Raw genomic sequence first — 26,407 nt, 5'->3', positions numbered from 1 at the left:
AAACACTGAATCCCTCCCCTTCTGGATTGGCCCATGAAGACGGTTTGACTCACAATTCAAACTGATAGAGCCTAAACGTGAGTATTTCTCGAGACACTTGTTTACAAAATATTCTTAGAAGTACAGCTTGTGCTAGCTGGAACAATATTTTTGTCATGATTGTGTACGTTTAAGTGTTTTGTGCTTTTTCGGACGGCCAGCATACATTTATCCCCACAACGGATGATAACAATGCCTGGCCCTTAAACGTCGACCATAGCTGAAACATTTTTTTCATTGTGACTTCTATAGAATTTTCTACAATGATGTACTCATTAGTAGTAGTAGTAAGTTGAGTCTCGTCTATTCGACATGCTCAGTGATTAACCTCCGCCACGTATCACGATCTTGCGCAAGGTTTATTGCTTCCTCGAAACTGTTAATATTAATGTCCTTGAATTGCGACTTTATTTTTCCATTCGTACTAGAAATAAAAGTTACGTTTGCAGCCAGGCCGCGCCGAGAGAATAATGACAGATTATACGTCTCAGAAGTGTTCTTACTTCTCATTGGTTAAAAACAAATTTCCTAAAACACTACTTTACATTAATTCACTGAATACAGCCTTTCAAGAATGTGGATGTGGTAATAAATATTGGTAAAAATGTAAAAGATTCAAAGTTGGTATTCCAGAAAATGGGTGCATATCTGAAAAATTAGAAAGAACCCCACATAATATCAAATGAAAGATTCAAACTTTAAGCCAATGACAAGTTTTCTTTCACAAAAGGTGGTTCGTTCGCGCTTGGCGCTTGGCGCTAACACAATGCCTTAGACCTACGTACGTACAGTACAGTATACTGTCATCACTGCACTGCTTGGCGACCAATCCTAGTATTTCATAGTTTGTTCCCGCAGAAGCGCTTCGCCGTCACATTTGACGAGACTTGACACGACTGGACTTCACCTTCAACGGCCGCTTGTATTTTTATATGAATCTAAAGCAACATGTCACAAGTGTAAGTTGACGTTAAGCCCTTGAAAGAGTTGTTTGGTTTATAAAAGTACAGATTAAATAACTGTTATGCCTAGGCTTTACTAGCCTAACTGTTCTGCTACTTATTCGCCTATATAAGATTAGAAGACTTTATAACTAAGCCTAGGCTATGTCTTACAAGTAACAGCCACTAGTACAATGCAGGGCCTACACTGTGGCCTACCATTGTATCAAAGTTTATATGCCTAGCTAGCGCAGGCCAAGACTGAACTATTAAAACTGAGTGTGCATTAATGCTGTGAGGTTTGTCCAGTTTATATGCCAAGCCATCCTAATAAAGCCTAGCCAAGGTTTTGTTAGATTAGGCCTTATGGCATCCTTGCAGATGCAAAGTTGCTCAATATGTAACACTTTCAGGACCATTATTTTCAAAAAGTTGTTACATCACATAAGATTCTCACATAGTATTGAACCCAACTTCTCCATAAGATGTGGAATAGATGGTTGTGAAAGAAAATATCGGGTGTTCAGCACGTTTTATTCCCATCTGCGGAAATTTCATAAAAGAGTGTTCGATGTTAACATAAGGCATGACAGTAACTCTGGTGGGCATGAGGATACTGAAGTAGGCACAAGTCTAGTGACGGAAAACATTGGTTTATTCGCATAAAAATAGTCTTGCAGAATCCACTGGAATAAGTGCTATCGATGCTGCTGCTCTGGGTGATGGATCACACATCAGAGAAATCGGTGAAAGATCCACGGAAAGAGACTTTGCTCTTTTCATCTTAGGCATGAAAGAGAAGCATAAACTACCACTTACTGTTACAAATAGCATAATATTAGAGCTATCTGAACTCATCTATAACAGTTCAAGGGATGATAGCACAGAGATCAAAGAAAAACTTTCAGCTTCTGGTTTCACAGTGGCTAAAAATCCTGATATCTTTAACTTTATCGATGAAAAGTTTGAAAAGAAAAATAACATCTTTGAAAAGTTGGCCTCAGACTATAAACAGACAGCTTTTTATAAGGAGCATTTTGGTTTAGTTGAGCCAGTTGAACATGTGCTAGGTTCCACCTGTGGGAAAGATGATACATTCATTTATGTACCGTTGCTTGATACTCTAAAAAGTCTTTTAAGTCATGATGATATTTTAGCAGAAGTTCTGAAGTCCCGTTCTAGACATGGGGACAAGCGATATGAGGATTACTGTGATGGTGAAGCATTTCAAAATCATCCCCTATTCTCTTTGGAGCCACATGCACTCCAAGTTCATTTTTATTATGATGATTTTGGTGTGGTGAACCCACTTAGAAATAAAGCTAACAGCTACAAAGTTGCTGCATTTTATTTTGTTCTTGGAAATTTATCCCCAAAGTTTCGGTCAAAATTGTCATCAATTCAGCTTGTTTGCCTCTGCTGTACAAGATTAATAAAACAGTATGGCTTTGGGAAAGTGCTCAAACCGCTTCTTGAGGATGTTAAAGTCTTAGAAAGTAAGGGGGTGACAATAACAACTTTAAACCAGGAGGAGTTTACATTCAAGGGTTGCATTAGTTTGGTTTCCATGGATAACTTGGCAGCACATCAATTAGGAGGCTTTCAGCAACATTTTCATGCTGGTAGAATATGTAGATTTTGCATGGCAAGTAGTAATGACATTCAAGATCATTTTGATTCATCCAGTTTAATCGAAAGAACAAGTGTTGGTCACAAACATCAGGTGCAGTTAGTTATGGAAAATCAAGGTCTTAGGCATGTTTATGGAGTAGCTTCTAAATCTGTTTTGTCAGATTTGCAATACTTTGATGTAATCAGTTGTCTACCACCTGATCCAGCTCATGATTTGCTCAAAGGACTTGTTCCAGAATTAATGACGAAGGTTGTGACAACATTTATTCAGGATGGCTTTTTCACTTTGGAATCTTTTAACAGTGCTTTGAAACTTTTTCCCTTTGGAAAAAGTGATCAGAAAAGCAAACCAACTTGCAATACCACTGCTAACCTGGGAAGTTTCAAAATCAAACAAACAGCATCTCAAACATGGTGCCTGATGAGATTATTGCCGTTAATCATAGGAAGCTCAATTCCAGAGGGAAATGAATACTGGGAACTATTTTTGTCACTTATGGATATTTGTGAAATTACATTTGCTCCCTCTATACCGTGTGAAATGGTTGCATACTTGGAATATTTGGTGCATGGATTTCTGGTTGCTCTGAAAGAGCTCTTTCCTGAAAATAGAATTAAACCCAAAAGTCATTACTTATTGCATTACCCTCGTTCAATATTGAAATATGGACCTCTTGTTCACTGCTGGACAATGAGGTTTGAAGCTAAACATGCATATTTCAAAGAAATTGCCAATAGGCAGAAAAACAGGCGGAATTTGTGTAAGACATTGGCAAGGCGTCATCAATTACTTATGTGCTATTATGGAGCTGGTCAGAATTTTTTGGATGACAAAATGACATCCAACTCAGGAGGGGACATTCAAAAGTTACATCAGTTTTGTGATGGGATTCAGAGAGCTTTGAAAAGTCAATTTCCAAGCATTGAAGAAGTGCATACATTAGCTTTTGTTGAATTACACAGTTCATTGTATGCAAAAGGTTGTTGCATGGTTCTAGAGGCAAGAGAAAATAGGTTGCATGAATTTGGCAAAATAGATGCAATCTTTATCAAAGGTGGTAAAGTGTATTTTTTTTTTGATGGTTTTGCACACTATTGGTTACAGTCAACATTTCCATAGCTATGTATTGTGTTTTCAACAAAAATGGGTCATATTTGCTTATGAAGATTTTGCTTGTCATTTACCCTTATCAATTTACACAAATCAAAATCAGAGAATGGTAACACTTAAGTACTTTGTTTAGAGAAACATTAATACTTAAAATAGAGCATCTCATTCCTTATCATTGTTACTTTGAACTTCAAAGGTTAGAAGAAACAACTTTTTAGTTTCTATATATTTGTGTCTTCAGTGAAGCACTTAAACGGTACCATGTAACTTATGGATCCAGAAAAAGGGTTTTCTTATGTAGTGCAAGTGATGTAGAACCAGAAATCAAATCTCAATTTGGGATAAAGAAATTTCGGCTTCAGGTCTTTGATAAAGACTTTGACGACTGGGTGGACATTGACGGTGATATAGAAGAAGAGCAGATGGAAGATAAAGCAGTTAAACTGAATGTGATTGGTGAAAGGGATGAAGGTAAGTATAAATGCTTCTTGTACACGATTGCAAAAAGATTGTTGTCCAGAAAAATTTGCCTATCAGCAGCATGTTTATTACCATTTCATGAAGGAGCCTTATTGGCATAATGTGATGTGTGAACCCCATTTGGAACTTATTGGTACTTGGGTAGTTCCAAGGATAATATATGCACATAAAACATTCTTGTATGAATGCATGTACATTGTCATAACCTCTCCTCATGGCTTTCCCCCTACAGTAGTGGAAAGTTTTGGGATATTTGACAGGAGGAAGTCACTATAGTATTCATATTTGAAATTTCAGGGAAGCTTTAAGATAAGAAATTATCACAGTCTGAAGGTATTCTGCAAGGGACAAATTGGTATGCCAAAGTTGAATAGTACTTCAAATTTTCATTGTAACAGTTTACAGTTTGCAATATCAATCAAAAAGCATTACTGTCTAATGAAAGTGCTAATCAATATCAAATTGGTTAGCAGTTGAAGATTTAATAGTAAGTAGCAAATTGCAATGCAAATCCAGTTATTTTGTTTCTTGTACTTATGAGCAACACATATTTAATCTTTACATTCTGGGGTTTTGCAAATTAGAAAAATAATTTATAATACATATTTTGGACACTCCTTTCCTTTGTCAGTTGCATGCCTCAGTGCCAGTTCATTTACAAGCTCTTCAAGTTCAGATGACACCGTTATATTGGCTGGAAATGAAAGAGATGTACCTTGTACCAGTGATGTTTCAGACAGGTAAGACATGTAACATTTCATGTTTGAATTATTATCCTACCTTGACAGAAGCAAAAAAGAGCTTATTTAAGGGAATAAGCAGTTGCCCCAAACTAATTTGCAATATCAGCTAAACCTTGCAAATTTCTGGTGCTGACCTTACAATTATATTTTATGGCATTTTAGAACATAAATATTGCATATAAAAGACAAATCTAAGAGTTATGGTGAATGAATTCAACAATTCAGTAACAAATACATTGTCACATGAGTAGGAAGAGCCATAATAGAAATATTATACTACAGTATACTAATTCAAATCAGGGTGACTGCATTTTCTCTTTAAGCTATCACTACAATATATTAGGGTATGGGGGGTGGGGGGTTGGTGGAACTTGGTTGGTTAACAGTAAGTCCCACACATTCCCTAAAGAAGTTCAGTACAAAGCCCCTTATTTGAAGAGGCCATTTAATATGAAGTCACATTTTGCTAAGTACTGACATGCATGTTCAACAACTTACAGCTGAAGTAGTGAAAATCAAGCTGTTCAACCTGTGTCAAAGTATAATCTGTATTGTTCATGTAAAATTTGTTTAGGGTCACTTTATTGAAAGTGCTAATTCTATACATATTGCTAATAAAGTTTTGTTTACCCTTTTTGCATGCTTGATAGTTTTCATGAAGAAGAAAAGTTCTTGCCATGGCCAAACAAGTTTGAGCTGCATCAAGATGATGTTAGGAGAGACATCTTGGTAGAACTATTAAAAGGGGGACCTGTCAGCAACAGAATTAAATCTGCTGTAATCCAAGCTACATTTGACAAAATGTGCTTGTTTACTGTGTAAGTACCTTTCCCTATTTGAATATTAATATTTTGTCTTTTCAATCACTAATGCTAAACCAGTGTAAATTTTTGCCTTCAAATGTCATACGCATGCATAATGCACAAGTCTTTGGAATCTTGACTTTTCAACATCTCAGAATTACTAGCTTTGAAATATGTCAATGTGTAAGTATGCCATCTTTGAAATTGTGGTGTTATTTAACCTGGAACAATAACACCTTTGGAAGCCTGTATTTTCGCATTTGATTTTTTGCATATAAAGACGTCATGTGTCAATTACCTACAGATTTTAATATTGTGGAACCTTGGAATGATGTGGTTACAACTTTGTTAAAGTTCTGTTCATATTTTAACTTCAGATGGGGATATCCACATTACCAAAACAAACAAGCTCAGGCAGCGACCTCAAATATAAAATCATAGCCTTTTAGCTGACTCAGCCTGTCTGGGGGGAATGGGGGTGCTAGGTAAGGTACTTAGTACAAGCAGGACTTGATGGTTAGTGGGTAAATGGGTGAACTTTTCACTGTTATTATTAAGTTGCAAAATAAGTTGTTGATATTATTTTAAAAATGTAATTTTTGGTGTTTGTGTGTGTAAGGTTTATTTCACTCCCAGATCAACATCAGACTAAAACAAGGAATTAAGAATTACATAGTAAAAACAAAACAATTTAGACAATATATCTTCAAGAATGATACAAGAGACCACTATAGAGATAGTCCGCAGTATCCCGTAACATAAGAAATTTCTATTATGGGAGATCATTGGGCCTGTATGAGTCTCACCCAACCAAGCCCTGTCCTGCTGATATGAAGGTTAAAAACTGGAGCTTTTGGAGCCCCAGACAGTACCATCTTTTCCTTTCACTCCACATTTTAAAAAGGCTCCCCCAATATACTAAATCCCCCCCAAAAGAGTTGGTCAAGTGGGTAATTGCCCCCCCCTCCTAAATTTTACAGCTGGCACTAACCCTGTATGTGAATCAACTATAAAGTGATATTCTTTTTTGTAGGTATCCTACTACAGATCAATACAATACAGCAGCTAAAGCAGTCATAAAGTCCTTTCCAAACTTGGCAATCAAATTACCATTCTGTGAGCCTTATGTAAGTATATGATTAAGCTCTTCATTTATTATCTAGAAGGTGGGCGTATATGTACATATAAAAAGCACCTGACTAGATTGTGTAATTTCGACTACTTTGTACAAAACTACCACTACTAATGGTATCAGTCAAATTGGTGCTATTCAGGTAGACAGGAGACTATTTTCACTGTATTTGCTTAATTGTCAAAAGCCATTTTTATATCCAGTAGCTGGTGCTAGTGAAGAACTATGTACAGCTGGATCTTTTTAATAAAGACATCAAATGATGGGGCATTCAAAACTAGATTGTTTGTCCTGCCATTTCAAGGGCAAAATCTTACATCCACTGTAGATTAATTTTGCTGTTGGTTTGTAAAAGTACTTTTCAGTTTGAGGGAACTTAACTGGGTGGATGCAAGGGTTGAACTGCTGCAGCACAGGGTGGGTGGGGGAGGGGGGGATATTGTAGTCTGGGGTCTTGTATATGTTTGCACATTAGCCCCCTCCTGTGACATATATGTATACATACATATTCATATAATTTACTGGCCTACCCGAGAAGATGCATGAACCAGTACACATTGTGCATGCATCTGACATGAATGTCCAGATGTGCATACTTGTAAGATCAAGGTGTCTACTCTTTAAAATGGGTGAGGTGACATGATGAAACATGTGCATAAATTACATTGTGAGGTTGCCGAGTTTTATACCTAACAATAGTGTTGAAGTTTAATTTGAATTGTTCAGCTGTTTTTAAGACCTTGTAACAAAATTACAATATACTTTGTGTTCAAGTGTTCATCACAATTTCATAGCTCTTTAAATTACAAGTCCAGACTGAAGAAAGGTATTTTAACAGAATATGTAACATTGATATCAGATTATCTCATCATACTGCTGCTTCCATTCATTTTTGCATCTTGGTTTTGTAGGATGCATTGAAAAATGCACTCAAAGATAAGTTCAGAAATGAGAGGAGACACATGATGAGGGATGTAGTTGTGAAGAAGAGGAAGACATCTACACATGCAACAACTGACGAGGGAGAACGAAAAGAGGGAGCTGATTGGACTCTACCTGAGGGTGAAACAGAGGAGACTATCAAACTGCACATTAAGGAACTACAAAAGGAATCAACAAAGAAAAAACAAGACAAGAACAAAATTAAGTCATTAATGGCACTGACATTTGGAGAGAGAAGGAGACTTGTACTTGAGGAGAAACCACCAATAGCAGAAATCAGAGGCAAATTTCCTACTCTATTTTGTGCAGAACAGGTAATTTCAAACAAATGATTCCTAATTATTAAGACTTATGATTATAATGTTCTACACTGGAAATTGTTGGTTTGACGAAATCATAAGCCAATGTTAAGGCTTGTGTATGTAAGGGTGAATGAACTTGTGTTCATGCTGCATAGCTTGCTCTCAGGATTTCTCAGGAAGGGAAGCTTCCTTGAATCATAGCTGATATTCATGAAACACAGTGCAATACGTGGAAAAATTGTCAGTTACTGGCTTCTTAAAAATCCCTTAGAATGTTGATTGCATTTGGTTAGTAGATGATTCCTACCTTTTTTAGTTCAAGAATCATTTGAGGTAGACAAAGTTCAAGGAAAAGGGTCATGAGTGTATTTTGCCACAAATTAACCTGCCAAGTGAGCTAATCATAGCTGTTTTATTTACCATGGAAGAAACACATTGTTAGCTTTGACAGGGATTTTCAAAAAAGTAGGTGAATCTAAATACCATGGATGATATGTAAGAGTATTTGAATGTTTAGAATTTCTACTAAAATAGAGGTTTCACTGAAGAAAATCATGAATAACTGCCAAAACAAGATTCTTGTACTGACTTAATGATCTAACACGAATACTTGGCTGAAAGTTCCTGTTTGAAAGTTGTTTATTAATACAATGTCATTATCATCCTTTTTATTACCTTAATTCATAGATCATAGAAGATTTTTCAGCCATCATCAGTTGGGATGCAGTGTCGGAGATGTTCTACAAAAATCTTGATGACATTGCAGCAAAGATCATCACCTACAACACAAATCACTCAAAGGGCACTCTTCGATTCCTTGTTGAATACAACAACTTTATTCAGCAATTGACAGAAAAAGACAAAAGGGGTAAGTTAACATCTCAAAGTGCTGAGTTAATTACCAAAAATAATAAAAAAGTTTACTATTATGTAGACTAGGAGATATGTCTTAACAGTTTCAGTTGAGACAAGCATTTTGTCAGCTTCTTAAAATATAAATTAGTTAAACTGATGGCAGATGTTTGAAAACTTAAAAAAAAATCCAAGGTCTTTCAAGATAATGAAGAAAAATGTGGCCAATCCTGTTTCATATATACAGGATAATCTGAGCAAGGAGACAAGTTGTGACCATATGAGGCAAAGTAGCAACAGTGTCGTCATTGGATGAATTAGATGGTTTACTGAATCCTGCAATAAAACATTAATTAAGGAACACTTCAATGTAGTTATTTTTAAGAGTGCAGAGATAAAACTGCATTGATACACTACATCAACTTACTAAATCATTATGTTATTTTCAGGAAATCAGCATGAAATTTTTTACTGTTGTGTTACATTTTACATTCATTTACACTGAATGAAGACAATAACTTCTGTGTTTATTCTGCTACAGATGCTACATGGACCGCAGCTCTCTGGATACTACCTGGCTTCCTGAAAGAAGATCGCAACTTTCTGTTTATAAACAGTGATGATGATGTAAGCTTCCCATTTTAATAACCCTTTCATTAGTTGGTGTATTATTTGTAAACTTGCAAAAGATGTAAAGAGTAATATGTCGATAACCCTTCTAAGGCCAAAGAAATCTATGCAATGCTGATCGGGGTGTGTGTGAGGCCTCGGTTTGTAAACACTATACCTCAAGAAGTGAAAGATGGTTTGCACTTCAAGAGTAATATGTAGATAGCCCTGGTGAGCAGATGATCCCTATTTTTTCTTTGAATTAAAAGATAACACAAGGTAACCCTTGGTGAGTAGGTGGTTCTTCCTGTTTTTGATTGTGGTCAGAGGTCATTTGAGATCAACAAACATGAAAACCTGAACCCTTTAATTACCACCACATATCATGAATTGAATTTAGGTAGCATTTGGTAAGTAGCAAATCCCGAATGTTTTGTATGGAGGTCACAGTTCACTTGTCTTCAATTAGAGCCAAGTCTTAATAAAGTTGATCGCTGAAGAAATGATAGTTGGTTTCAAATTCAATCTTCTTATATAGGCACCTATTATTCGATACTCTAAGGCCAATGGCACTTCTGGTGATATCAGGTCAGCACGGTGGAAGTTGGAAAATCTGCCATCTAATGTTGCTTCATAATGGCAAGGAATCACTAAGTTATTTGACATTCTGGTTTATATATACCCTGAGTTATAGAAACATTCGCAATATTCATTTATAGCTAGAAATGATGCTTATTCAAATCAGCTCCCAAGTAATATTATCAAATGCAAGTTTAGTGTATGTGATTCTGAAGAAGCTGGATTACCTTTGAAAATGTGTTATCAGGAATTAATCATCCTATTTATTTCATTGTTTGATAGGTTAGCTCGGATGTTGAAATCAACACACCGGTCATAACATACACTGGGGATCCGCTGGACCCATCAAACATAACAATCATTGCAGAAAACGAAAAATGCAGTACTGCAGCATCTTTCCCTGAGGCAGTTCTAATCCTGCTGGCAACATATTATGTTTTCAACATACAGTATAACGGCAAAGTAAAAGGAACACTGACATTTCTGCAAAATGTTCTGCTGCAATGCAAAGACAAGGGGAAATTGCCTCAAAAGATCATTTCATTAATTGCAAAACTTCAAGCATGATTTATTTCATTTTGTGACTTTTCTTCAAGTTCTATTGTTTTTCTGTTATTTGTTGACCCAGAATTATTGTTAGTTATGTTTTTCAGATTGTTTGCTGGATTTGCATAGTGTTGTTTTCAGGGATTTAGTTTGTTAGCATAATTTTACAAGACAAATAATGTGTAAAATGATAATTTGGGTAATTCTTAATACACTTAAATGATATATAATACTAAACATTACAATATTGGTGAAACAGTGAGATCAGGGGCAACTACAAGTTTGAAGTGCTGTGACATGCCTTGTTATGACGAAGAGCAAAGTTGGGGGCGAAAATTTAGTTGGAACACTAATGCAACTTTATAAAAGGTGTCATATAGTAAAGTCAATAATAAGCTGTTAATACAATTAGAACTGGGTGTAATAAGAAGGCCAAACAGCAATTAGTTGATATTAAGCAAATTATCTAAGCCAGTAAATTTTTTATACATTCAAACCAAGATTGATGAGCATTAAGAATAGCAAATTGTGTACAGTAATATTTTGTGATAAATTGTGGGGTCTACAATAAACATAGAGGGGTATAGTGATTAAGGTTTAACGTTCAGCCTAGTTGAAGCAAGCTTAGTGTAGACTAATTGTATGCTAGTCTTCCTCAGTTAGCCTCGGTTACACTCAACACAGATGGTTAATGGTGATCATTCACAATCATAGGCCTAAACTTAAGCATCACCGTATCTTTGCTCGATTTGATTTTGTTTTTGTCAATTTATACCAAGACCAGGAAGTTGTTATCGATAATCTTTGTAATGCTTGATGCACATATAAATAAAATCATGGAGACAATTGCTGGAACAATTAGATCAGTGACAAGAAAGTTCCATATATTGTGGCTTGTTCTGTCACAACAAAATTTGGTTGGTGGGGTGGGGGTGGTGCACATAAACATGCACCACTCTAATGCAACTTTTTGAGTGTACTGTTGTATTCAAGATAAATCAACATGAAATGTTAAAGCACTAAGAACTGTATTAATTAATCATACATTAGAGTTAAGGTATGTTTTAGAGTTATTAATTTACAACTTAGTAACATACAGGTCTTATCATGTAAACCTTTATTGTGTTGATGCAACATTCATGGTCAGTGAGAACTGATGGGTTTGATCATAAACAAAAGCATGTTGATGTACCAGCATTGATTTGCAAAGTTAGTTGTTTACATACAAATTGTTTTTATTAGTAAGTTATTATTGTTTATCTTAATATTCTCCAAGTTTCTCAATTTTTTGCTGAGCCATTTTATAAAAGTGGGAGTTATGGTCTTTTTTACCAATGTTATGCCAAAGTAATGCACTTTTTGAGTGATACCAGATTTTTAAGGTGACAGTGATACAGCATAATCATAACAGACAACCTGAAAGTAATATTTGTGGTCAATAGAGATTTATGTTAATGTTAAAAGATTGGCACACCTTAATTTTACAAATGTATTCATCGATGTAAATGAAAATTGTTACATGGTTTAATACCTGACATGCCTTGTAATGGGTTGTGGCAGTTTCTAATTGTTGAGAAAATGTGATCATACATTAGTAAATGTAACATTTTTTAGTCAAGGTTTCACTAGTATACACATATGTTACCAACTTTAAGTGTTGCTTCACCATATTGTACATTATGCATGAATATTCCTAGATTGATATAAACATGCTATTGCATTGATTATTCATATCACGTTTATGCAGTGTAGTATTCATGTTTGAAGTTTCTAGTTTTCTCCTAATTTAACATTCTTACCCATTATATTAATTCAAGAATCTGCACAATTAAATTGCATTGTGTTATGTAGCCCAATGAAGGTATGCTGTGTTGGCCAAATATGGTCACCTTTGCTTAAAATTCTGAACTGTTTTTATTACCACTCTTGAGGAAATTTTTCTCACTGAGACATTCAGTCATCTTGTGTGCTCAATGTAGAATGTCTGTGAACCATTGGAGGGTAGTGACCTCCAGGAAAGTATTCTTTGAAAACATCTAGCGATTATAGCATGCTATAATTTTGGGCCAATACAGAATACCTTTAATATAATTGTAAATTATGTGCAGCAGCATCAAAGAGGTAGTTGTACATCTTAAGCATAATAGTACCAAAAGATCTAATGGAATAATCCCACACATCAACACAACTAAGTCATAAATTTACACCTATATTGTTTAAAAGTAACCAAATAGTGGGTAAATGTGAGTCTTGCTTAGCAACTCAAATAATGGTAAATTGACACCTAAATTGTGTTAAAGTAACCAAATAGTGGGTAAATGTAAATCCTGCATAGCAACACAAATATGGGCAAATTCACACCTAAGTTGTGTTAAAGTAACCAAATAGTGGGTAAATGTAAATCCTGCATAGCAACACAAATATGGGTAAATCCACACCTAAATTGTGTTAAAGTAACCAAATAGCGGGTAAATGTAAATCCTGCTAAGCAACACAAATATGGGTAAATTCACACCTAAATTGTGTTAAAGTAACCAAATAGTGGGTAAATGTAAATCCTGCATAGCAACACAAATATGGGTAAATTCACACCTAAATTGTGTTAAAGTAACCAAATAGTGGGTAAATGTAAATCCTGCATAGCAACACAAATATGGGTAAATTCACACCTAAATTGTGTTAAAGTAACCAAATAGTGGGTAAATGTAAATCCTGCATAGCAACACAATAAAGGGTAAACTTACAAATAAATTGTGTAAAAGTAACCAAAAAGTGGGTAAATGTAAATCCTGCATAGCAACACAATAATGGGTAAATTCACACCTAAATTGTGTAAAAGAAACCAAATAGTGGGTAAATGTAAATCCTGCATAGCGACACAATAAAGGGTAAATGCACATCTAAATGTGGTTATAAATACCCATACTTTGTGTCCACATGCGGGATTTACATTTACCCTATTTTGGGGTAAATAAACCCTTTTAGTTTTTACAGTGTAGACTGCGTTTATGCCCACCGCGTACACTTAGGGCCGGCTTCATAAACTCACTGTGCCTAAATCTATCCATATATTTAATTCACAAGTGAGAAGATAAGTTTCTTATTTGTAGGACTTGCTGTATATATGTTTGTATTACTGTATGTGTATCGCAGTCTATTGATACTTATACTATTGTTTGTTTTTTTCTTCTTTTTTTCGCTTACGACCTGTGTAAGCCGAATTTCCGATGGTGGGACAATAAATTCAATTCAAATATAAATATGTATCTTACGTATCAATGGAGTCACGCAACAGCAAACACCAGCAGCAACCATCGTTACTGAAGTCGACAATTTTCTTCCGAACCATTCGGGTATGAACATACAGAGGATGTATGCTGGTATCTCTATGGTACCAGATATACAAAACGCTATATAGGGATCAACGCCTAACGATGAGGTACTCAGCGACAGCCCATAATATACCAGACTTTGAACGATCCTAAAGATAAAAAGTGAGAAAGTGAGGGTTGTTTGTAGTAAGAATGAACCATGCACTCACTGACTTAGGCCTGTACTAAACAACAGCACATTATCTCTAATTGAAAACTTTTGACTTTTATGAGCGATTCTATAGAGAGGGACAAATACGGCAAGAATATAGGTTTCGTAGGTTGTGTTACTCAATGATAGCCAATAGGTACTATGACTTTAAACGATGTAATACATACACACACTGTGTTGTTATAGGATCAGCTAGCATATATGAAGTGAGGTAGGCCTATACTGTTCCCAGTAACAGGCAATAGACCTCTAAACCAGGGTTGTCCAACCTTTTGCAAAGGAGGGCCACATGGAATGATTATGATGAAGGAGGGGGCCGCATGAACCCTACGCTCGATTTTTTGCCCGAAGCCCAAGGCAACAAAATGTGAGCACAGCGCGTGGAGCGCACTGATTTATTTTCCTTCCTGATAAAACAGATGAATAAAGTCCAGCTGCCCCCCCCCCCCTCCGTTGAGAGAGTGTCACATAAATTGACCTGTATGCAGTTTTTTTTTGACCCAAAAGGTTCGAATGATTGATTATATAGCTTCAAATTGTTATCAATATATCTGCTCACTAAAATTTCGCACCGTAGAGCATTTCTGGCGGGCCGGACTGTGGCCCGCGGGCCGTATGTTGGACAACCCTGCTCTAAACGAGCCCTACACATAAACAAAGTAGGGTATGTAACGATCGACGACCAGAGCTGAAGTACTGAGTGACAATTTACAGTAAACTATAGACTATTAAACTCACGAGTTACCATGAGTATTTTTCTAATATTTTGCCATTGAATGAAGATAAAAGTTAGATTCGTATATGCTGCCTGGATGTTGTGAGTATACGTTAAATGAAGTAATTTACTCATATGTTTAATTAGCACACATGAAGTATAATTACGTTGTAGTTAAGAAAACATTGATCATACGACCTGAAACTTACCAGTTTAAGTTCATGTTGACTGTTATAAGCAGGAGTGTCCTACTGCCAAGAAGTTGACGAATAACAGTTTTGATTCCACTCTGCTCATTGTCCTAAACAGGTTAAATAAAAGAAGAAAATGTTTCTTTTATATTTATAATCTGAATATATTTGAATCACGTGACCTAGTAGTTTCATGAAATGATTCCGGAAAGTAGGAAAAGACATAGGTAATACTGAAACATGCTTTGTCCATCAGAGACGCGATCACGGACGGTTGGCGGAGGGGGTGGGGCGGCATACGAGGCAGGACTCCCCTTCCCTTCACATTTTGATAGCTTACATAAAACAATTAACTGACTGAACTTAGTCTATACGCAAGGTTCTACTAATAACTACAGTACTTGTTAACATTTTTGAGTGGGGTTGAAAAGGGGGGGGGCGGGGTGGGTTTACAACCCCACACCCCTGGATCCGCGTCTGGTTACATCTGATCGCATCGGACAATCTTCTATTTCTACAAAAGTTATTTATTCAGTCGATATCCACCCTAAAAAATGGTGGATTGGACACTTCTTTACAGTAGTAATAAAACTTTTAACTTAAACCAGAAAATTTAAAAAAGATTGTCAAACTTTTTCTAGAGTATTTGAAATGAGCTGTGACTATATAAACTTATAAATAGTTATTGTATTTTATCGCATAGCATCGAAAATGTTTATCAAAAGCAGCTACAAAACTGGTTTAAATCTATGAACCATTATGTGGAGTATATCCCTCTGTATAAAGTCTGTCAAACTATTTGTATGCAATTTCCTATAATGTTGTTTAAAGTCTTACATTTTCGTTGCAACTTGAAATTTCTTTCGAAAAGTTTTCAGGAAGTTCCTTTCCATTGAACTTCGCCATTCTTCTTAAGATTTTTTCAGCCGATGCAAACCGTTGCTTTGAAAGCAACCATCTCGGAGTTTCGGGTAAAAATATTCTACAAAGAACGTAAAACGATATTGATAGTTGATTATTTCACTTGAAGTTAAGTAGTTTATGACAGAATCGAGACAATTGGTATAAATTGAGCGATTATAAGTACTAACTATCATGGCAACTTTAATGAGACACAAAGCCAATAATAACTGGTAAACGCGCTTATGAACAACGTCTCTAAAAGGGTATAAAAAACAAAACATATTCCCACTCGGAACATATGAAAATCTGTCCCTTCACACATAACGCTCAAGACTTGGTCAAGTCTAAATATATTATAACTATAAAGCCACGTGTGATACAAGTTTGTATTTGTATTTTGTATTTCGTATTTTGTACTTTGTATTTCTTTATTTGTTACAATGTTGGTTTTCTGTTTTGGAGATGGGTTTTGTAACTGCCGAATCTGACAAATATTGAAATTCTTAATATTATATTATTATATTTAGATAACGTATATTATTTATATGACCTATAATGATGACATTGGTTTCAGTATCAACACTGTTAACGTCCAATATCTTGAAAATATGAAAAGACAAAGAGCGAGGATGTAATAGCTGTCAGATATTATGACGCCACTGATTTAGAAAATGACAGGTCCTCAGAAGTAACATTTAATTTAGGATATATCCCAAACGGAGCGAAACTTCATATTTACACATATATATATATATATATATATATATATATATATATATATATATGTATATATATATATATATATATATATATATATATATATATATATATATATATATATATATATATATAATATACGCCCCCACTGAAGTGACCAATCTTTAAAGTTCACGGATGACGTGCCTTATTGTCATCATAGATGCAATAATCGGTCACAGAAATCCGCAGGCACCCTCATTTAAATGAAATAAGAATGCTGGAGCCGTGCCAGGTGAAACTATTTCATGGTCGACGACTGCACGTTACACGATATTACCTGTAGGTATACCGTACCACAATTAGAGTAGTGTACGTCAGCCTGAAAGGTTAACCATTGTCGGAAAATAAGCGTAAATTGACCTCCTTAGTTAATTTTAGGCATTTTCTGAGGCATCGTCATTTGTATTTTCATGCTTGACATATGTCGATTTTTTTTTCAAATATGCCGTTTTCTTCCAATCAGAGGACTAGGAAATAACATGTGACAATGATCGTCCAATGAGAGTACGAAAAACCGACATATATCAATTGAAGTTTTACATATTTTGATATCTTCCAATCAAAGCGTTAGAAAACAACTTGCGCCACTGGTCGTCCAATGAGAGAAAACCGACATATGTCACTTTAATTTGACGTATGTCGATTTCAGGACTTAGGCACACTATAGGGCGCACCATAAATACATGTATATTGTAACCTCTAAACGGAGGCCATTTATTACCTTTCGGTTCGTTAGGGCTGCCCACACCTTGGAATACCTCGGCAGCAAAAGGGGAAACCTCTGAAGGCGTACTATAGACTGATATATTGTAGCCATCAAACAAAGAATAATTAGTGATATTTTTTTGGATGGTTTGTAAAAATAATTATTTTCCCTTTAAAGGCCACATACTGTCTGTCCTGTTGCTGTATACTTTACCTCCTTTTTCTCTTCGAAATATTTAAAATAAGGTAAAATTTCAGGTAAACATAAGGTGGGCTATGATCCATCTCAGCGTTTCATAGAACAAGAGTAACATGATTTAGGTGATATTTACAGCAGGAGATTTGCCTTTTAGAAGACATTTAAGTTTTTGGAATCTAATAAATAAGCATAGATTGTTTTGCATATTGAAACATTGGCCCATTCACATAACAAGAAAAACGTGTTTTATTCTTCATTTGTGAGAAAGAAAAAGAGGTACTACAGGGGGAGAGAATTAACTGATGAGGTCAACCACACTACACTCCCCGCACCCTCTTATCATCGCCCAAGCTCGGACAATCTTTCACTCAGACCACAATTATTGGTCACCAAAGTATGTCATATATATCTTTGATCTTCTTAATCGCAGAGAAGGCTATTTCTTCTTTTCTTTTTTTTTACTAATTTGTGCTACTTTTCGCTTCAAGAATGGATGTAAAACTGTTTACAGTTCAAGAGTATGCACGAAAGTTCCTCAGTGTAAATTGTAAAAAGTAGAGCTATTTTTATAGCATATCCAAACAAAATAAAAAGGCTTGAATCATCTTTAAGTCTCACTCAGAGATAAAAAGAAAGAAAAATGTAGATAAGAGAACAAAAAAAGGATAACAAATACATGATGTCTTATCAGTGACAAGTTTTGTTTAGTACCGCGTGTACCAGCAACCTGCTGAATTATATACATCACCGAATTTTCAAGGTGACTAGCTTATCGAACTGCCTATCCGGAATGATAATGGTGTGTGTATTATGTTGTTATGCAGGCGTTTACCTTTTACTCGATAGTTGGTAGTTGATATTTGGTAATAAATTATTCTGAAAAACCTTTCTTATCTTTCAAATAGATAAAGGATGTTTTGTGGCGTATATGACACGACTTACACATGTGACAAGGTGTGACCAGGTCGTGCATGTGCATGCAGAGGCGGCGGCAAAAAGGGTGGGGAGGGGGGACGAGACGGGACGGGACAGAAATTTCGACCAACAATGTAACAGGTGAATTTGATTTGAGGAAGCAACACCATTCTGTACCAACGATTCCAGTATTTCAATGCCTTACAGAAGGGTACTCTTCACATACATAAAGAGGCACTTCTAATTGACGAAAAGGTGCCCAGTTTGGTGGTTTCACCAAAGTGGGTCATGTGCGCATCCCCTCCCGGCTCCGCCGCCCCTGTAAACATGGCATAACGAACAACCCGCAGAGATATACTTACATCGCCAGAACCAATATTGGTAAATATGGTATGGATACTACCAGCTGCAAGATTCGCCAGTTTGGAATGGTCTTAGCCAAGGCAGCAAGGGCGAAATATGCGACAGCGAAGGCAACCCACATTAAGTTGCTGACCATAACTCGCTTACTTGGAGCCACAATCTCGACAACTACACACGGAGAGAGAGAGGGAGAGATAAAGATGGTCGTGAAGGTGGAGAGAGGTGGGGGGGGGGGTGTAGAGAGAGAGGTGGAGAGAGAGGGGGTAGAGAGAGAGGGGCGGAGAGAGAGGGGGTAGAGAGGGAGGTGGAGGGAGTGGGAGGGTGGAGTGAAGGGAGAGGGACATTCAGGTGGAGAGCGAGAGAGAAAGACAGAGGTGATGGGAGGGTGAGGGAGAAAGATTGTTATGGATATGTGTTAATACAAAATGGTATATGTACTGCCAATTAGGACTTTTTCATTGCTAATACGTACGTCGTAGTACCAACCTCTGATATCGTGCTTCAAAGCATTCGTAACGACACTATGAACAGCCCCTAACCTCGCTATATACCTATATATGTTATTATTATTATTATTAATAATCTAATAGAGAATTAATATTCATACTGCCCCAATGGCTGAGTATACTAGTGTTCTGGAGTGCGACATGACAGTATCGTTGATACAATTGTCCCATCTGGATGAAGTCATAGAATGGAATGAGAAGTCAAAACAAATTTGTCAACATAAAACGGAATAGAAAAGACATTAGACGTTGACTCTTACCGATTATAAAACAGACAAGGTTTATTCCCTTCCCAAAGACGGCTGTTAAAAACCTAAGTGCTATGAACATCCAAACATTCAAGGAGAACGTGTTTGCGATACCGGTCAGTGTAATAAAAGATGCACAGAGGAGGAACGTCCACCGTCGGCCGATTCTATTGAAAGGAGGTCAAAGTTTGTAGAGTAGACTTTAGTCGGCCGCATACCCACAGATTGGAATAGTATAACATGCATGGGTTTTGAAGATTTAAAAAGAATACCCTCAATAAAAACCGGCAGAAAATTCCTCCATGATTTACAATCGCTTTCCCACTTTGCAGCAATAACATGAAACACTTGGTATACTACAAGTCATTCAGAGATGTTTTTTATAGCTCTTTTAACTGGGGAGTTTATTGTTTATTTCATTTTCTACAGATGGTTACCGATCCGTAATCACATATAGTTCGTGAAATATTGAATGAAGCATTAAACTTTCATACTAATTTTGCAATTTCACAAGCTCAATATAGAACAGGGGTAACGGTTTCCCATTGGCATATACTACCTGTCATATATATAATAGCTGGCTTGGCGTATCATTATGCACGTACATATCCAGACCAACCATGACTGCTTAAATGTTACGATAGAAGAGGCGCAAATCTTAGCAAACTCAAAAATCAAATCCGTCTGTACTTTGACCTATATGCTTTTGAACATATTCAAGTAGAAAATGATATGGAATATATATATACCAGCACAATTATACAGCTCTTCCCGTGAATTTTTCTTTATGTTGCTATAGGGACAAATGTAGCTTGGTAATATCATTCTTTTTGCGTATGAATAATATATTTGCATACGGTTATCGCTACCGTATAGAAAATCACATCTCTGCAATAAAAACTTTGCCTATAAATTTAACGTCGGTGGTAGTATGATCATCTGATATAGGCTACGGTACTGAGCCTGGGCTCTTTGGAACAAAGTCATATTAATTGCTGGATTAAAATTTTCTGGTTATAAGTTAATCAATATATATATATATATATATATATATATATATATATATATCTATATATATATATATATATATATATATATATATATATATATATATATATATATGGTTTCGATGTAAAGATCACGTGATAACTCACAAATCTGCCGTCACACCTGGTAAGGCACTCCCTACCATGTACCCGACAAAGTAAACGGACTGAGCGATGTTTGGTAAGTATGACATACCACAGACCAGCTCGAACTGTTGACGTATGGAAATATAAATATAAACAATATACATATTATACAACACACGTGAATAAAATGTCTAACCATTCAATGGTGAAGCTGCAGACAATTCGCGCTCGGTTATTTAAGAGAGTTACATTATTTTGTTCCTTGTTGTTTGGTTTCTACAGCGGTGGATGCAAAATCGACAGTCTTGTCATTTAAACCGTTCGGCAAAACACCTGACAGTTCTCATTATGATATTGGCAAGGTTTGTTTTCATGGATCGGAAACACTAAATCATCATCTCCGTATGGTGTTTAATGTTAATTAATACGGGGATTGAAGTGGTGATTGGGGCTAACTATACAGGCAGTACCCGTGAACCTGATATACATGATGTGTGGGCTTTGTTCATGTTGAATACGATAGTGAAGTATGACCGGAAGGTGAAACTTGCACCCTTCACAGGACACCTGTACTGTTGTCCTGCCTGGGACTCGCACATTGTAATTTTGTATCAACATGCGTCAGGTCCCAAATTTTCTTACTAGCTGATGAAATTGAATACTTCCATCTTATATCAATTTTTTTTGGACACATACAGGCGGTGTGACACCGTAACTGCAAAACTTCGCGAACTCTGCTAAAATAGTTTGACCTATGATCATCACGCAACAAACTAAAGAGACAATTTCTTTCCACACAGGGGAATGGAGAGCCGGGTAGGGCCGGGGAAAATAGTATGCCCCGCCTCTATTTTCCTAACTACTTTACAAAAGTGAGAATTGATATATTCTTTATCCCATATTTTACTGGGAACACCATTAACCCGGTGCTCAGGTATGATGATTCCCTTCTTACATCTCTCTTAAGACATGACTTTTATAATGGAAGAATCTCCACATCATGAATGACCAGTTGCTTTATAGTAACAGTTACATTAATCAACATTCGTGAAAGTATGGAAATAAAAAAAAGTTCCTTTTCAAATGTTCCTATATTATGTACTTACATCCTGTATAATGGTACTCGGAAATGTACTCCGGTCGTACTCCCATCCTTCATCACAAGGGATCACTTCTAGCTTCGTGACGTCATCACCAAGATCTATCGCTGTTTGGAGGTCGATACCGCTTACGTCGTATTTCGTACATTGATCGTATTTCGTCGAGTTGTACTCATCGATTATGATCGGAATGGACATACTTTTCTTAAAATCCTCGCAGTTGAAATCAACATCATCTAATAAGTCAGTCGGACAATCATCGTTCACCCAAGATTTACACCAATGGTCGCTCTTTCCAGCTGCAAACACCTGTAGGTATACGTGACAAGTGGCCAGAAAAATCGGAAGACACAGTAGTGCCACAATCAGTTTTTGGTACCGACCAAGACTTCCTACGTGGCTTAGAATTTCTTCAGGGTCCATCGTGCATCTGTCGTTAGAGGACGAAAGAAGACGAGATGAACGCAGTCAAAGTTATGTACAATCCCAAAATCTATGGCTTTTCCTTTTAAGTTATTCTTAAAATCGGTAAGTTAAGAGTATGTATACGTCATCTTCATTGTTACAACGGAATGAAAGAAATTGTTCTAATATAAACAAATTATAATATAAGAAAGTTCTCATAAAAATAAATACATCAATAACGACACGGAGCAAAAACTCTTTATATCAGTCATCTTCCTAATAAGGAATATTCATAATGTTGATTGGCATTTTTACATCAAATATTATATATTAACACATGATTGTTTTTCGCGCACGCGCAACACAAAATCAATATTTAAACTGATTAAAAATTCGTTCAATTAAAAAGAAAAATATATTTCAAAATCAAGTTTTGTATACGTTACGTCATTGCGCCCTCAGAGAAAACGACAAGAGAACATTCTATAAACTTAACGCGGTAGACATTTTATTCATCTACACCCTTGAAAAGTGCGATTTTCGCTCGCTTGCATATCAATAGTGGGTTTTTCGAGACAGTTTGATTAAGACAAATTAATTAAAAAAATCATAAAAAATCTTTAAAAATCATTTTATTCTATACCCTCTTGTAAAGTGAGATTGTCGCTCTCCTGCAGATTTATAGTAGGTTTTTCGAAGACAGTTTGATTCAGATAAATTAATTAAAAACATCATAAAAAAATCTTGAAAAAAATCATTTTATTCTACACACTCTTGTAAAGTGAGATTGTCGCTCTCTTGCACATCTATAGTGGGTTTTTCGAGACAGTTTGAATTAGATATATTAATTAAAAAAATCTTAGAAAAATCTTTAAAATATCATTTTATTCTATACACTCTTGAAAAGTGATATTGTCGCTCTCTTGCACATCTATAGTAGGTTTTTCGCACACAGTTTGATCAAAACAAATTAATTTTAAAAAAATCATAAAAAAATCTTTAAAAAATCATTTTATTCTACACACTCTTGCAAAGTGAGTTTGTCGTTCTCTTGCATATCTATAGTGGGATTTTCGAGACAGTTTGATTAAGACAAATTAATAAAAAAAAATAAAAAATTTAAAAATCATTTTTTCTATCCCCTATTGAAAAGTGAGATTGTCGCTCTCCTGCATATTTATAGTAGGTTTTTCGAAGACAGTTTGATTCAGATAAATTAATTAAAAAATCATAAAAAAATCTTGAAAAAAAATCATTTTATTCTATACACTCTTGTAAAGTGAGATTGTCGCTCTCTTGCACATCTATAGTGGGTTTTTTGAAGACAGTTTGATTAAGACTAATTAATTAAAAAAATCTTAAAAAATCATTTAATTCTATACACTCTTGAAAAGTGATATTGTCGCTCTCTTGCACATTTATATAGTGGGTTTTTTCGAAGACAGTTTGATAAGGACAAATGAGTTATAAATAATATCTGCCGACTTTTGTAAACGTAACTTTCAAATAGATCAAATTATCACACTTTAATCCAAAATATTCCGATTTACTTATTTATCTTCTTAAGAATAATGAACTAATTTGTTTTATCACTATTGTTTTCTCGAAAAATGAGACTTTTGGAGCTCACCTGCAGGATATTTTCAGGGTTCCTTCAAAAACGTAAGAAAAGACACCTTTCTTCACGACTTTAGAATTCGGTTTGTGGTTCATGCAGGGCTGATGTGTGAGAAAACTGCCTGGTACCAGTAGGTTTGCGATTCTCTTTTGGGATTTTTGAATATACCAATAATTTAAGGGTAAAATAAAAGCTGTCCCCTTACACAATCTAGAGAGGTTTTTACCGCTCTTCTTAGTGCCTAGAAATATTGTTTCAATTGTGTGCATCTTACACAAATAATCGTGGGGCCTGTTTATTAATACATTTATAAATCAAACAAAGAACCTTGAATGTAATGCGTTGCTCAATGGGGAACCAATGTAAAGCGAAACGACAGTCCCTGGTACTGTCATATTTTCTTCTGCACAGAATCAATTTTGCAGCTTGGTTTTGTTTGGAGTGTAAGGGAAGCAGGGTAGAGGCAGGTAAACCGATCAGTAACGCATCACAATAGTCAAGATGAGATATTACGAGACCCAAGACCACAGATTTAGAAAATTCACAGTCAAGGAACTTACGAATCTGTCTGATTTTCTTAAGGTTGCCACTAGCAATCCTGCATTTCTCAGAATTATGTTGTTTTCTGAGACAAGTTAGTGTCAAGCTGAACCCTCAATAGTTTAACAGAGTCAACAACGTGAACGTTAGTATCACCAACCAAAATATAACTTGTCACTATTACAAATATTAACGACCTATACTGCCTTTATGTTAAGTAAGGCTGTCTTCATTTTACGACGAAACTTTGGTTAGAATAAATGACATAAATAGTCAGGTCTTATCTATGGGCGGTTCAATCCGATAGGTGGGAGGGTATGTTCCATCATCAATCTGAAAACGTGGCCACTTTATTCTACGATACAATATTTAGATGTCTATGTATATTCGGATGGTGGGTATTCAAAAGTAACAGGGCTATAACATACAGACAAGCATGGGCGGCGATCCTGGGGGGGGGGAAGGGGGGATATATCCCCCCATGAAAATGGGTGGAGGGGATGTAATACACCATATCCCCCCCACCAAATGCCAGGGATAAGAATATTTTCATGCCTACATTTATGCATCATCGTGAATGTACGGCTCTTTTTTAGCTTCATTTCTCGCCTACCATAAACGCAGTGCGATCTTTTCAAATAAACCGTCTTTATAAAGCAAAAATAGTTGACTGTAGGCTTCATTGGCCCTATAACAACAAAATGTATTATTGCGCCCACGGTATTGATATAGTACATATATGCACCCTCATAGTATTCATATAGGCCCTATAGTAGGCCTACACACGTACATGTTCCCTCGAACAGCTGAGAATCTCATGTTACCAGGGTAATGCTTAATACACGTTTCACCTGGATGCCCTAGCAATCGGTACCTAGGAATGTAACTATGTGTAATTGTGTATTGCATGTATATAGGCCTATAATAGCCTGCATGAGGCCATTTTCTTCATCGAATAATATAAAAGAGCTATCGAACATTCTAACGTAGCGCCTGAAACAAGATTGACAGGGGCAATTTTCCCAAAATAACACCCGAAATTAAAAAAAAAGTATTTTGGATCCTGATTATGAGATATTTCGGACATGATATCCCTATTTTAAAGTTTGGTATATGCCGCTTGGAAACCTCGGGAAGTGCCGTTTCCGGCCATCTAGAGGGTTTGTAAGTCCCAAAATTTTCATGTACGCTTCGCGCCAACTCATGGTGGCGCTACGCTTAGATAGTCAACAAGGTCATATCCCCCCCCCCCCCCCACTCGGAAGTACGGATCGCCGCCCATGCAGACAAGCGAAAACCCTTGGATATGATGTTATAAAAATGCAGGTGTACTTCATATCCTTGAGTTTGTGTTCGTCGGTTCAGAACGAAAGAGAAAAAAGAACTGTTTTATTGTTTGTTGCTCACGGTATGTGTCTCCACCCTTGATATTTTTAATATACCTTGAGATTATTTACATGTAGTTACTCGCTCCATCGGTACGGTATCATCTTCAATTGATAATGGTGTTAGAACCACTCTCGCCTTTCACATGTTGTTTTCTGTGTTCAAGCCTCTGGGACGTCGAAATACTGAGTATTGAATCAAATTTAATGAAGTACTCGCTTTTTAATCTTCACTTGGTGACGAACGATCTAAGAGAGTGTCGTATACTGGGATCAATTATGATCTCATTTTGAGTAATAATTCATTCCTTTGGTAAACGGAGACTTTTCTGTTTCCAAATTCTTCACATATGAATCTTGAGATACAAGCCATTTATTTTTATACCCTGCCTTAAATCAAATGTTATATACAATGTATTAACTGAATGACAGACCGCGCAAAATATATCACAAGATCAATTCGTTTCC

General features: G+C 36.1%; 2 protein-coding genes across 2 annotated transcripts in view; one reads left to right on the top strand and one right to left on the bottom strand.

The window, feature by feature from the left end:
• Positions 1-24,121, bottom strand: part of LOC139975642 (solute carrier family 22 member 6-B-like) — a 30,915-nt gene extending 6,794 nt beyond the window's left edge. The window contains exons 1-8 of the mRNA XM_071983722.1: positions 24,027-24,121; positions 21,998-22,421; positions 20,913-21,016; positions 19,771-19,925; positions 19,004-19,172; positions 15,998-16,142; positions 15,179-15,270; positions 13,984-14,192 (exon numbers count right to left, since the gene is read on the bottom strand). Coding sequence (XP_071839823.1) covers positions 13,984-14,192; positions 15,179-15,270; positions 15,998-16,142; positions 19,004-19,172; positions 19,771-19,925; positions 20,913-21,016; positions 21,998-22,421; positions 24,027-24,109 — 1,381 coding nt within the window. The 5' untranslated portion in view covers positions 24,110-24,121. The remainder of the gene's footprint in view (positions 1-13,983; positions 14,193-15,178; positions 15,271-15,997; positions 16,143-19,003; positions 19,173-19,770; positions 19,926-20,912; positions 21,017-21,997; positions 22,422-24,026) is intronic.
• On the top strand, positions 840-12,451 carry LOC139975643 (sterile alpha motif domain-containing protein 3-like). The gene is made up of 9 exons (XM_071983724.1): positions 840-998; positions 3,965-4,194; positions 4,835-4,943; positions 5,597-5,764; positions 6,783-6,876; positions 7,793-8,137; positions 8,813-8,993; positions 9,519-9,604; positions 10,448-12,451. Exons 1-9 carry the CDS (start codon positions 988-990, stop codon positions 10,730-10,732), a joined length of 1,509 nt encoding a protein of 502 aa, XP_071839825.1. The 5' UTR covers positions 840-987; the 3' UTR covers positions 10,733-12,451.
• Positions 24,122-26,407: the final 2,286 nt, after the last annotated feature.

Source organism: Apostichopus japonicus, chromosome 11, assembly GCF_037975245.1.
Source record: "Apostichopus japonicus isolate 1M-3 chromosome 11, ASM3797524v1, whole genome shotgun sequence".
Taxonomy (NCBI): domain Eukaryota; kingdom Metazoa; phylum Echinodermata; class Holothuroidea; order Aspidochirotida; family Stichopodidae; genus Apostichopus; species Apostichopus japonicus.
The sequence above is the reverse complement of the archived record's forward strand: the minus strand, read 5'-3'. Positions and strand labels throughout refer to the sequence as shown.

What these genes read in the sequence shown, in the direction of transcription:
- LOC139975643 (XM_071983724.1), top strand. An exon ending in AAAATGTGCTTGTTTACTGT is followed by an intron (nt 5,765 to 6,782) that starts GTAAGTACCTTT and finishes TCTTTTTTGTAG; the next exon opens with GTATCCTACTACAGATCAAT. An exon ending in TTATAAACAGTGATGATGAT is followed by an intron (nt 9,605 to 10,447) that starts GTAAGCTTCCCA and finishes ATTGTTTGATAG; the next exon opens with GTTAGCTCGGATGTTGAAAT.